General features: G+C 33.7%; 1 protein-coding gene across 1 annotated transcript in view; it reads left to right on the top strand.

Annotated features, from left to right (window-relative positions):
* Window positions 1-13100, top strand: part of DACH1 (dachshund family transcription factor 1) — a 428800-nt gene extending 415700 nt beyond the window's left edge. The window contains exon 11 of the mRNA XM_045978290.1: window positions 9183-13100. Coding sequence (XP_045834246.1) covers window positions 9183-9220 — 38 coding nt within the window. The 3' untranslated portion in view covers window positions 9221-13100. The remainder of the gene's footprint in view (window positions 1-9182) is intronic.
* The last annotated feature ends 403 nt before the right edge of the window (window positions 13101-13503 follow it).

The raw sequence follows: 13503 nt of genomic DNA, 5'->3' as shown, positions 1-13503 counted from the left end.
CCTTTATAATTATTTCTATCTACATAGTATTTTCTGAAGCATTTGAGCAGAAGTTGGATAAATCTGCATGCACCCTTTATGTGCTAATATGGACCTATACCTATTTCAGGGGCAGTTACTAAAAACAAGGATATTCTTCTATACATAACCACAGAATATTTATCAGCTAGGTAATTCCTTCCTTGTCACCCTACTCTTATTTAATCTGATATCGAAATTCTAATTTTGTAATTTGACCCAATCATGTCCCTTATAGCATTTTTATAGCATTGCTGAGTCCAAATTAGTATCACATATTATATTTAGTTGTCATTTCTCTTTATTCTCCTTGATCTTGAGCTCGTCCTTGGACTTTAAGAAATGTATAAAGTTGACATTTGGGAGAACACAGTCTTAATACAGCGTTCATCATTTTGCATGTTTGCATCTGATGTTTCCTCATGATTTGGCTCGGGCCATTTATACTAAGCCTGCCCACCCACACGAGATTGTGTTTTTCTCAAGGTATACATTCAGGGGAACACAATATCCATCTTCCCCTCATTTTGTGATGTTAGTTTGATAGCTCCTTCTGTATATTTTTATTGAGCACTTGCCAGTTTCCAGGCAATGTTCAAGGAACTGGTAACACACAAAACCATATATGTTATCTGCTCTTAAGTTTATTATAGCCAGACTTTAATCAATGTCTCTAGGATAGTGAAGCTTTAAGTGCCGGCATAGTGAAAGCAACTTGGGGGGACAAGTATTTGAATCCTATGACACCTAGTTGTGACAACACTTAAGTTCTAGTAATACAATATATGGGATCCAAACCCTGTCTCCATGAGTATAAGCCGATTATTCATGATTAAAACATTGTGTCAGAGGGCTAATTTCTTAACATTAAGTATAGAATGGCCTGTTCCCTATTGCACAGATAAACAGTAGACAGTTGATGATGACGATTTTTTTTTAATCCGTTTTACTTGGTTGTGGTCATGGAGATACGGTTTTAAGAATAAGAAGTTCTTAAATAGGTATCAGTTCATAGAACAATGGGGTCCAGGTTTTTACCCCAACTGCGGAAGATTCTTGAGTTACAGAATAAAATATCTATTTAGTACCCAGTAAAGTGGGATTATCTTAATCTTTGGTAGTAAATTCCTCTCTGCCCACAGAGAGCATCGACATCATCGTTGAGCCTAAAATGCAGGTAAAGGGCCTCTTTAAGATACTGACAACAAGAATGTCATTTCTCAGAGGAACTGAGATATTTTAAGCTGATCTAGCCGTTTGGGAAAAGTATTTTGCCTAGGGCTGGAGTTGACTAACTCCACGCCAGCTGAGGGTAACCACAACAATCTGCAGATCTTCAGATGCCTTCCCGGAACATTCTTCAGTCCAGCTTTCTTTACTGGTTGTCTCTTTCGTGTCCCAGTTAGAAAGGGTGTTGTGATTAGACAAGCTTGCCCAGTGATGACCCTTTCTAGCCACACAATACCTACAGTCCAGTTCCACCTGCTTCAAACTCTACAGTTGTCAAAGTTCAGGTCTCTCCTCGATTCTGGTGCTTACGTAAAGTCTGATATGAAGTCCCTTCACATGGGGTTGCACTTTTATCATCTCTGGTGAAAGCTTAGTTACATTTCAACATGTTTATCATAGCTGTAGATGATCTTCTAAAAACATGTTTTAAACCAGACTGTATTCTATCCTTTACTTTCCTCTTTGAAGGGAACTGAAAAACTTATAAAAGCAGTTTTTGATTATACTTTTTTTGTCTTCACTGTTAACCAGAAGAAATTTACTTCATACTAGCCTTTTGGTAAACGTGATATTACCTGCTCTGATTTCCAGTAAGCTGAGCCACATTGTTCCATTAGGTAACCCATTACCTACTGCTTGTCCTGGTATATTTGGTTTATACAGACAGAATGCACTTGTTGCAGGACTCTTGTGTACACAAGTCCATGCCCTCTCTCTAGAAGAGCACCAGGTGCTTATGCAGAAAGAATTCAAAAGAGATCTGGGGTCTTGTCCCCTCTCACTTTGACCCACCTCTATGGGCCGCAGGTTCTGCCGCTACAACCTGAGTTACAGAAAATTCAAGCTCTGTTGCAACTTTTTTAGTTTTTACTTTTTAATTATCTTTGAGCCCAACCTTGAATATAACTTCTGGAAATCACTTGAACAGTTATTAGCTGCATTTCATGAGAAGAAATGATATTTACTCAGAACCCTCTTGTAAAAGGGCCTGTGCTGAACATCAATCTCTCTTAAAATATTTCTCATGTTAAATGTAGACTTTGTGTCTCTGCTTCTTTGCTTTAGCAGTTGCAGAATGTTCTTACTCTAAATATAAAATTATAAAAAAAAGCAAGAAAAAATATTTTCTTTAATTAGCTTCTTCCTTTGGGGGTTTTAGAAAAGGGGTTATGACTTGACAAAGATCCTTCCCATCTGTTCCTGTTTGCTTGCTTTTATTTTGACTTCCTCTTGTTGTCTTATCAAATATCACATGAATCATTAACATTTGTTTTCATCACTTGTTTTGGTTTCTCTTACTTCACATGATTAAGACATTATGTTGAGAGAGGCTCAGGGCTAATATTAAACTAATATTCTTTAAGTAAATATTAAACTTTGTGGATATATGATCTTATATGTTTGCCCTGGGTTATGTTAATATTTTCCTGAGCTCAATAGTAGTGAGATATGTGCACATACAACTGTTTTGTGAAAGCAGAAAATTTTGTTAGATACAGGTGTCTGGATATAAGTTTTGAACAAATAGATGCCTTTTTTAATAAAGCTACTTCCTAACAGGAAATGTAATTTATTAAGCCCTTTGTACAAAAGACATGTCGGAGACCCTGGTGGATGTTTCCAAGGGAGTTCTATTCAGAACTAGAATATACATCTATTTGCATATTGTGTGATACCTTTCACTAACATACTCCCTTATTAATGATTTCACATAGTTTTCATACAATGAAAGAATTGGATTTCTGGTGTCACCCAACGAAGCAATTTGAAATTGTTCCAATTTGTATGCGGTCTTCTAATATAAAAATCTTATTATAGAATGTGATTGTTATTGAACAAATTTCATTAGTTTTAAAAATAAATGATCAAGCTCTTCAATACTCTAGTTTTAAAGCACATACAGAATGAAAGCTAAATCCTGTATCTATTTGTATTAGTTATTACCAATAATTACATAAGACCTGCAAAAACATTGCATCAGAAAATATTGCATCAAAACAGTAAAATTAATACATGAATGCAAAACAAACCAAATTGGAAATTTTGTGACAGATTCTCTATTGCTTCCTCTTTAGCCACAGCAGATAATATACTATACACTTAATATACAATATACTTAAAGGTCCAATCTGAGGGCTTCAACTTTATTTATTTATATTTTTTTAAAAGGAGAGAGAGAGAGAGAGAGAGAGAGAGAGGGAAGGATGGAAGGAAAGGGAGAGACTCCTAAGCAGATTCCACTCCCAGAGCAGAGCCCAGTGACCTGAGCTGAAATCAAGAATCAGACGCTTAACTGACTGAGCCACCATTGGCTTCAAATTTAATACTAAAATCTGAGATCCATTTTTGCAAAAATTTAACTCATTATCTATAAATCTAAATCTGCATAGTTAACAGTAAATAGCATATAAAAATTTATACCTCCAATAAGCTATTCCATCATCTGGATACTTTCTTATATACCAAGTTATAGCTGTAAGCATCAGATCACAATGAACTTTGGAACTATTAGGAATTTGTAATTTAAATAGTTTCATTCACTCTCTACTCCCAAATGCTTTTAATTAGAACAGACTTTTTAATTAAGTACTCCCATGCACAGTGTAGCTTGATGATTTTTCTGTCATGTCAACCTCCCATACAAAAGCAAATAATCATAGTGTTAAAGGAAGATATTTTCTCTAAAACCAAGCCATCAGAATTCTAGTTCTCATTTCAATTTATTCAGCTGAAATTCTGCATGCTAGAAGAAAGATCCTGTCTTGGGGAAGACAGCGAGGAAGAGATCAATAGGGCAGGCAGGCTGGTGGTGCTGAGAGCCAAGGTCTTACCTCTACAAGTCAGAGCCCTTACATTTCCTCCACTGAGAGGTCAGTTACTTATTAAAGGAAAGAAACATAATGGAATGGATGTGGACTTTGGATTCACACAAATATCAAATCCCTGCAACTTTATTTGCTAGCTCTGTGAAAGTGTGTAAGATACTTAAGTTCTTCAAGCTTAATAGCCTTCTTTTAAAAGAGACTAAGAAGGGGCCTTTGGGTGGCTTGGTTAAGTGTCTACATTTGGCTCAGGTCATGATCCTGGGATCCTGGGATCAAGTTCTAGGATCGAGTCCCTTGTCAGGCTCCCTGTTCAGCTGGTAGACTGCCTCTCCCTCTGTCTCTGTATACCCCACCCCACCACTCGTGTGCTCTCTCTCTCTCAAATAAATAAATAAAATATGTAAGAAAAAATAAAAGGCACTAAGGCCTATTTTGTTGAGTTGATGGGAAGTTTAGGCTTAAAATCTATAAAGCGACTTGAACACAAATGCTGAGAAAATACTAGCTATACTAATAAAAATCATTGCCTTTATTGCTAATTTACTGGATCTTAAAGAAGAACTCTTATCTGAGTTAGCAAGGAATAACTGTTTGGTAAACCTGGCCCAGCATCAGAAAGAAATGGACAATTTTCTGTGGTCAACACGTGCAGAAATAAATACAGTATGAAAAATAGTGGGTAAGTGTGAGATTATCTAGTTAGAAGGTAAGTTTAATGCACAAAGGGCAGCCCTTGAAACGAAATATATAAATAAGTCCTCTGAGTTTTCAGATGCAAACAGCATACCTCTTAATAACGAAGTCTTAGGGGATGTAAATACTCTAGGGATTGTAATGACCTTCATTGTGTAGCTCATTTTTGTAGAGCCTTCTCAGTGACTTCATGGCTTTGCTTGCTGTTGGAAGACTCAAGGAAGGGGAGTATTGAAACCATTATTATATGACATAAAAACATAGCTCAGTTTGAATTATGAGCCCATATATCTTTGCTAACACCCTTGCCATTCAACTTTCACTCAGGTGGTTTGTTATCAGAAGCCTGAGATAGACCCACAGTCCCATAATTCAGAGGCCTGTTGTTAGCTTTCTGGGTGCATACATATGAGGCTATTTGCTCTGGATTGAAGGACCAATTTAACTTCTCTGGAGCAATATAAAATTAGTTAAATTTTTTTTTTTCCTTACAGACTTTGCATCATCTGTAAGTATGTTTCAATAAAGATGACAAAATTATAGTGTAGAAATGATTTGAAAATTAGGCTTTGTAGTCAAAAAGAGAAAGAGTTACTCTCCATAGTCTGTCTCTGCCTGGTATATATCTGCTTCCACTTAGTTCTAAGGCAGATAATCTCTGATGCCTAAGTATTATTTAATCATGGAAATGCCTTAACTGTAGCAGGTGGGATCTATTTTATGGTTGGCATCTTTAATGCTTGCTGCATTTGTCCATCTGTTAGAAACATTAGTCAAAAATGCAAGGAGACATTTATTAAAAGTGGAATTGTGGTGGATCAGATACTGAGCACATAAATATAATGTATATAATTTTTATAAATGTATTTTGTATATGATCTATGGTAAGATGCTTACAAAAGAATTATTATTGCTATATTTTTAAATGAATATCGTTTTATTTTGAAATGTAGTTTCAGGGGGCATCTGGGTGGCTCAGTTGGTTAAACTTCCCACTTGATTTTGGCTCAGGTCATGATATCAGGGTGGTAAGACTGAGTCCTGTATAAGGCTCCATGCTGGCTGTGGAACCTGCTTAAGATTCTCTCTCTCCCTCTCCCTTTGTCCTACCCTCCCCCCAAAAAATTTAAAAAAAAATTAAATTTAGCATCCGATAGACTTTAAAATTTCTAGCATGCTAAAGATGATTATTTTTGTTATATAAGCACATTAATTCATTTCTCCAAAAGTTTAATATTTGAGACTGCATTAAACATTTAAGGCAAACATCGTGCTAAATACTGTCATTCTAATCCTGATGGGAAAAGAGGTATGGCTGCATCCTCCATGGTTCTCAACCATATAGTAGGCTCCCCAGCGGTAACTTCAAAGTGAGACAAGTGCTGTGGAGTTAATTATCAGGACGCTTGTATTCGAGAATAAATAGGAGCTCTCTATCTAGACAAGTTCCATAGAAGGGAGCAGAAAAGTAAGCAGGGAAGGGGGAGGTACTTATTTTCTAGATTTCTAAGATGAAGAACAGACCTTATACTCCAACATGGTACAGAGCTTGTTGTTTCCTGGAATGCAAAGGAGAGCCAGGGTCATGGAGTAGGGGAGAGTACTAATAGATAAGATTAGAGAGGAAAATACTATATCAAATTAGGTAGTACCTGGTAGGCCTTGGTGAAGAATTTGGCTAGTGAATCTCTTAAAACAAGTATTTACACTTAATGAATTATTTCTGTATACCCACTCTTTGTTTCGAAAATCTTTCTTCCTCATAAGCTGCAGACATCACAGAAGATTTGAAAGCTACTTTTCAAGATTTTTTTTCTCCTTTAATATGTGAAGATTTAAAAAAGAAACAAACCTCAATGAGCCCTGAAATATTAATATCAAGCAAATACCTTTCCATAGATATTGTGAAGGACTTTGAATTTGGGGAAAGTTAAGAGTGTCTCTTGCCCCACTGTGTAATGCTAGAAAACATTCGCCTTTTTTTTTTTTAAAGTAAGAATTGAAGTGATACTCTCAACATAATTGACAGCATAGCAGAAATAATGAGACAGTTGAAAAGAGGAAGAAGTAGGGATAAAGTAATTTAAGGGGCTAAGAATTACAAAATTTGGTAAGAAATATAGTACTCTATTTGGTTGCTTCTGAATCCCTTATTACTAGATTTTTATAAAATTTATATTGCCTTATGTAGTAAAAATCATTAGGATCAAAGTTCTCTCTAAAAACGTTCAATTTCTAGCTACATGGTACTAAAAGTATGAACAGTTCAAATTTTAGCTTATTTTTATAAATACCAACTTTATTAGGTTTATTTACAAAGTGAAAAATCAAAACTCCTGCTAAGCAGAACCTAGAAAGTGATATCTATATATCTATATATCTTTGTCCCATGGGTGAGTATAATCAAGACAACCAAACAGAAGAAATCAGACGATGCTCTATACAAAAAAGAAATAACGTGTTATTTCATAGCATGTTAATATGGTACTGTCATATCCTTTCTTAGAAAGAAATTTTATCATAACGTTATGGCTTTGATATGGGTATTTGATTAATACTTGATTTAAGAAATTATTATCTCCATTGACTACTATCTCCAATGGCTACTTCTGAGCTGTAGTAATATTATTAAGGAAATTATTGTTACAGGCCAGGAAAAACTACTTTATACAATGTATGTAGGGCGATTATCCAGCATAGTTTTGTATGCTTTTAAGTCATTGTTCAAAATTAGACTTGAGTTAGATTAATAATATGTTTTCATTGCTGAATCTCAGATTATATCATACATCCAAATGTGTATGCCACTACAGGGAACAGATAGTCATTGTCATTATTTGATGTTTCATGTATTAAAAATAATAATGATACATGATTATGGAACTGGGAAGCTAAGGATATTTAGAGACTTCCAATTATATGTTACTATTAAAGCTGAACTGGATGAATTTTACAAAGGCAACCAATACTTGATACACCTTATTAGAAGTTAGTCAGTATAAGACCAATCTCATGAACATTCCTTTTCACGTTGTTGAAGGCAAATGGATTTTGGATGTTAACAGTATAATAAGTTAAATATATATTTTGTTTGTTTGTTTATTTCAATATATACTTTGTGTAAATCGCACAACCTGAACTATTCATTCATTCAACACATATTTATTGAACCATGTACTAGATTCTTGGGATAGATCAATGAACAAAACAGAGTTCTGTGACATCTTAGAGGTAATATTCCAACTCTACAATTTAGGCCAAAATCAAACATAATAGGAATGTAAAATTTGGGCATGCCAAAATTTCTATGAAGTAAAAAATGGTTTAACATTGGTATTAAGTTCCTTACTAATAACTATGTCTACTACATTATGTGAAAACATTTAATTAGCTTAATGTTGAGGGTGAGATCTGCAAATATTTAGATTATATTTTTCTATTTTCTTGGACTTACTGTAGATTTTTTCTGTTTCCTTATATTTTAACACTATCGATCAGCTGTGAGTCATTTGCAAATATTTATATGACAATATTCATTTTTAAAAATGCCTGGAAAATTTTCCTTTTCTGATTACCTTCTGCTATATATCTTTTAACTTGGAATTTAGATATATTTTATACAAATATATCCATAATTTAGTCCATGCCACAAAGTTGGCAGCTTAAAGGGTACTACATTTGAGAAATGAGCTTACATTTTGTTTTGTTTTTCCCCTGGATTTTTTATTTCCCATTTCTTATTTCTGCTTCATTCAAATGAGATTATTGAATGTGTCCAATATTTGATAGGCTTTTGTTTTTCACATAACTGTGGGTTTCTCATTTGGTTAAAGTTGAGTAATATATTTCCATCTTAACATTCAACTGTTGGGTTAATTTCACTTCAAGGAGGAAAGACTATATAGTTCATTGATAGTGAGGACGTAACCTAGGAGGCTTTCATATAAATAGCAACAAATGTGCACAATAGTTACATTACATGGTATATTTAACAACACTGCTAAGGAGTAAGATGGGAGCTCAGTCTTTCGCAATGGAGATACACCTGAGTGCATTCAGAGAAAATTTGGTTCTGCAAGCTTGGAGGAAGTAATTGTCATTCAACAGAATTCAACTAGCTTTGCATATCAGTGACACCCACACAGGCATACTCTTATCTGTTTTCTGAGTGCTCTTGAACTGATATCAAAATAGCAAACATATATTTATGAGAACTAGAAATTCTGTATTATTTTTGATCACATAAACTCAATGTAATTATGAAATTAACTTAGAGAATATGTGAAAAATGTTACTTCCTAAACAAGTGAAGATAGAAGAAAATCCACAAATTTTGTATCATCAGCTACTTAGTTTTTATGTTCACATTTGTCCCCCAATGTCATGAAATTAATTATTTTTATTGTTCATTTTTAGATGGAAGACTGTATTTGAAAACTACTGTCATGTACTGAATTTTTCCTGTTGAAGAAATCCATGTTATAGTAAAGAACTTTGCAGACATTCGTCATTGGAAAGTTCGGAAAAAAATAAAGTCCTTTTAAGGGAACTTCCTCAATTTTGTGTATTAATGTTCTTTAAAAGTTTAAGCATTCTACAAAAAAAAAATTTCCTCCATTGATTTTCACCTGTGGTTCATACCAGAGACCTGAGAATGTTTGTAAATGTACAGGTATCCAACTTCTTACAGTTAAAAACTGCAACTTTGCTGCTGGACACTTGTATACCGAGTTAAAGGCAGGTCTAAATAAGGCCTCGCTTTGTTTTTTTTGTTTTTTTTTTTTTTTTTTTTTTTAATGGAATGAACCATTTTTCTCCTCTGAAAATTCTGTATCTGAGCACATCAAGAGACTCTTGTACCAGTGGTCACCCAGACTTACAGAATTATGTCCTCCAGAAACCAGCAAGAAAACTTGGAAATGAACTTGTAGGGGGCATAGAGGATTCCTAAAAAAAACAAAAAAAAACAAAAACAAAAACAACAAAAAAACACAAAAAAATAAGTAAAACAAAAAAACAAAAAAAAATCAGTAAATCAAAGAGTAATATTCTATTACATTCAATTTTAAACTAATTGTGGGTTTTCTCCTGAAGATTTTTTTCACATACTTCCAAAAGACCAACAAATGGATGTTGACAACAACCCGGTGAAATACCATTTTGCATATCTGAAAAGAAGCATTGAATATAAGCCAAAAGGTTTCACTGAAGGTCTTTTTTCTTAAAAACAAATAAATAAATAAATGTAACATGTTTTCATTCCAAACTGGTAGTGGCATATAGAATTTAAAATAATAATGATGCTTCTTATTCAAACTGTTGGTCACATGTACAGTATATAAACATAAAACATACAAGGAAGGTATTATGTATGCAGTAGTATACTAGAGTTTAGGAAAATGAGAATTTTAGAAAATATGTTTTGTCACCCTGTTAGTCAGAAAGACACCTTTCTGGTTTTAACGCATGCAGGCATGTAAATATTCGTCTGGAGTCACAGTATTAATGAATGAGATCTTAAGCATCTGGTGACATCAGAACTCTGTGTCAGCCACTTTTATTTGTATATTGAACCCTAGTTAGTGCCCCAAACTGCACTATTGAGAATGGATTGTGGCTGAACAGTAAATCAAAACACCAGAAATATTTTTATATGTTAATGTCATATTATGTTAATGTTGCTGAAAACAGAACCTAACAAACCCTTGATGTATCAGTCCAATGCCATGTAGCACTGAGTGATAAAGTTAAAATGTGTTGTGCTTCCCCACCCCCGGTCAGAGGGAAGGGTGCCTATGTGTTATTTTCACTGTCTTTTTGAAAGTTACAGTATGTGTTTTCACTTTTGTGCAGATAACTGGAAGTAAAGCTGCAACAGTGCTTATTACACACTGAAGTTACCTTCTCTTTGTTTTTCCTAATCTGGAGTTACACCTTTAAAGACTGATATTATGAATCAGTACAGTCGCTGTGCATTTTATGATTTTGCTGTCATCTTAAAATTTTATGATCATAGCATTATTTATTACCATAAATAGCAAAATCCGAAATGTCCAAGAAAACTAGCGTAAAAATGTTTGAAGATAGTTCTGATTCGGTGTTAATTATTTGGCTAAGAGAAGAAATTAACATTATAGATACTCTGGCACTAAGCTTCTGTAGTTTTTAGGTCTTCCTTGCAATACTGGAACATATTTCTTTTGTGTAGTTTGCTATTAACCCACTAAGTCCATTTTTTTACTACAATGAAAAAGTTATATATACAGTTCCTATTTTAGCTTGCTTGAAAGGGAGCAATATTTTTATTTAAAATACTGTTAGGAAATGATCTGTAGAAACTTGGTTTTCGAGGCATCGTTCTTCCATACTCATCTTTTGTTGTTTGAGCACAAGAGATTCTATTCCTTGTTGTATGTATTTCTTGTTTTTCCCTGTATGCAGTCTTTAAAGGATTACAACACTTAAAATTGGAGGGACTTGTGGCAAGCTTTTGGATCATACATTTTTTAAAAGATTTTTTAAAAAGCCTACAACTTACCTAAGTAGTAGAATCAGCCATTGCTCTGCTCCTTGCATAGAGTCACCTGTTAAGTAGGTTAAATAGTTTTAAAATGCATACTTTCGAGACCCTTGAGAATGCTTTAGTGTTTGGTTTGCTATAAAAGGAACTTTAGCAAGGATTAAAGAAAGAAGCTATCAGCTATATGTTAAGAGAATCTTACTAACATGTTGTAAATATTACAATTCATGAAATGTTATTTTAAGTCTGTAACTTAAGTTGTTTCTCCTTTTTTAGTTATACAGGTTGGTTTGGAATTTGTTTTCATTTGGGTTTTTTTTTTTTGGTATAAACAAGTAAAATTGTGCCCATTTTATGGTTCCCATGCTTTTGTAATCCTACAAATATTAATGTCTAGTTGTTCTATATTATAACCACATTTGCGCTCTATGCAAGCCCTTGGAACAGAACATACTCATCTTCATGTAGGACCTATGAAAATTGTCTATTTTTATCTATATATTTAAAGTTTTCTAAAAATGAGAAAAGGTTATTACGAATTTTGTTGTACAAAATCTGTACAAAAATCTGTTTTTACATCATAATGCAAGAATTGGAAATTTTTCTATGGTAGCCTAGTTCTTTGAGCCTGGTTTCAATGTGAGAACCACGTTTACTGTTATTGTATTTAATTTTCTTTTTTCTTTTCAACAATCTCCTAATAAAACTGTCTGAAATCTCCCTGTGACTTTATTTACAGTTCGTCTTTATTAAATTTTGTGAAATGCATAGCATTGAAGGAATATTTACTTTCTAATGGGAGGCATCTAAAAACAACATAAGTCAGCTCTTTGCAATGCGAGGGGAACAATGCTCAATGATTTTATTTAACATGCAACTGCTTCTATCTCTAATATGAATTACTGTGCTGAAAAACATCATAAAAGCACACTCTGTAGTTATTGTTTAACAAGCAGATTTTCCATATTTTGTTTCTTGCCAGCTAAGCAAACTGCCCACATATACATGATTTATTTATGTACATTTCTCAGTTTATGAAGCTGTTATTTGTACCCTTTTCCTTTATATTCTTATATTCCCATGATTCTTATTTCACAAAGCTTTGTGCTGAATAATGTAAAGTAGACATGTTGATGGAACAAAATATATTATTCCCATATCTATAAGAGTGTAGATTTGTAACTCTTAGTGTTTTGCTTTCATTCTCTATCATTTGAAAAAATGCCTTTAGAAACTTTGATATTCCAATATCTTTTAATAATATACACACGTTTTAATCAATCCAAAATGCTGCACCTGAAGAAATATTGGGTTACTATCTCTGTGAATATTCTAAACATTCCCAAGAGAATGGAAAATGGACTTTCTTTCTGTCAAAAGGAATTATTCCATGAATTAACAAAATATGAATTTTCCCTAATAAAAACTTAAAATGTTTATGTGACCATTACAAACACATTTTTGCCTTCTGTCTTCATATGTTTATGTCAGTAAGACTTGTACTAGAATATCATACAGTCTTTGGATGGTAGTGGAATTTGGTAATGATTTGAGATTTTTTTCCCCCATGTGTTCTCATCGGGACTAGTAAATTTACAATATAAGCAAAAGCTATTTACGACCAGATGAGAGTAAATTACAAATGAAAGTTATATGGATTGCATTTTTACAATATGGGAAGTAGAGATGTTAATAGAATTAAAACGTTATTGTAAATGGCATTGTAAAAAATACCACTTTCCTCATGTGTAGGCTTGGTGCTAACATTTATCTTCAATATGTACAACTGGTATATAAAAGCTGAACTGATCCTCATTTATTCATTTAAACAGATTCATTAATAAAGCCTCTATTCTGCACAAAGCACTGTGCTAGATGTTGTAATGACTCAAGTGGAAAACTTAGCTGTTGTCCCAGTGGAGCTGATAATTTTGTTGGAATAGGAAATTTTACTTTCAGCAAGAAAAGATTCATTGAGCATCTTCTAATGTGTAGGGGCCATGGAGCTGGTATCAACAAGACACCGACTTAGACATCTTCCCAAGAAGTACTAATGACCCATTTTGTACACTCCTCTTCTAGAGGATAGTACGATATGTTTGTGAGTTAAACAATTGTGTAGAAATTGGGGAAATGGATGGATACAGCTTCTTCTAAGTAAAACACTATACCAGGTGTTCTTTTCATGTTATCTTTCATTTATTTCAGTCAGAGCAT

This window comes from Meles meles, chromosome 14 (genome assembly GCF_922984935.1).
Source record: "Meles meles chromosome 14, mMelMel3.1 paternal haplotype, whole genome shotgun sequence".
NCBI lineage: Eukaryota > Metazoa > Chordata > Mammalia > Carnivora > Mustelidae > Meles > Meles meles.
This window is presented reverse-complemented; position numbering and strand designations above follow the sequence as displayed.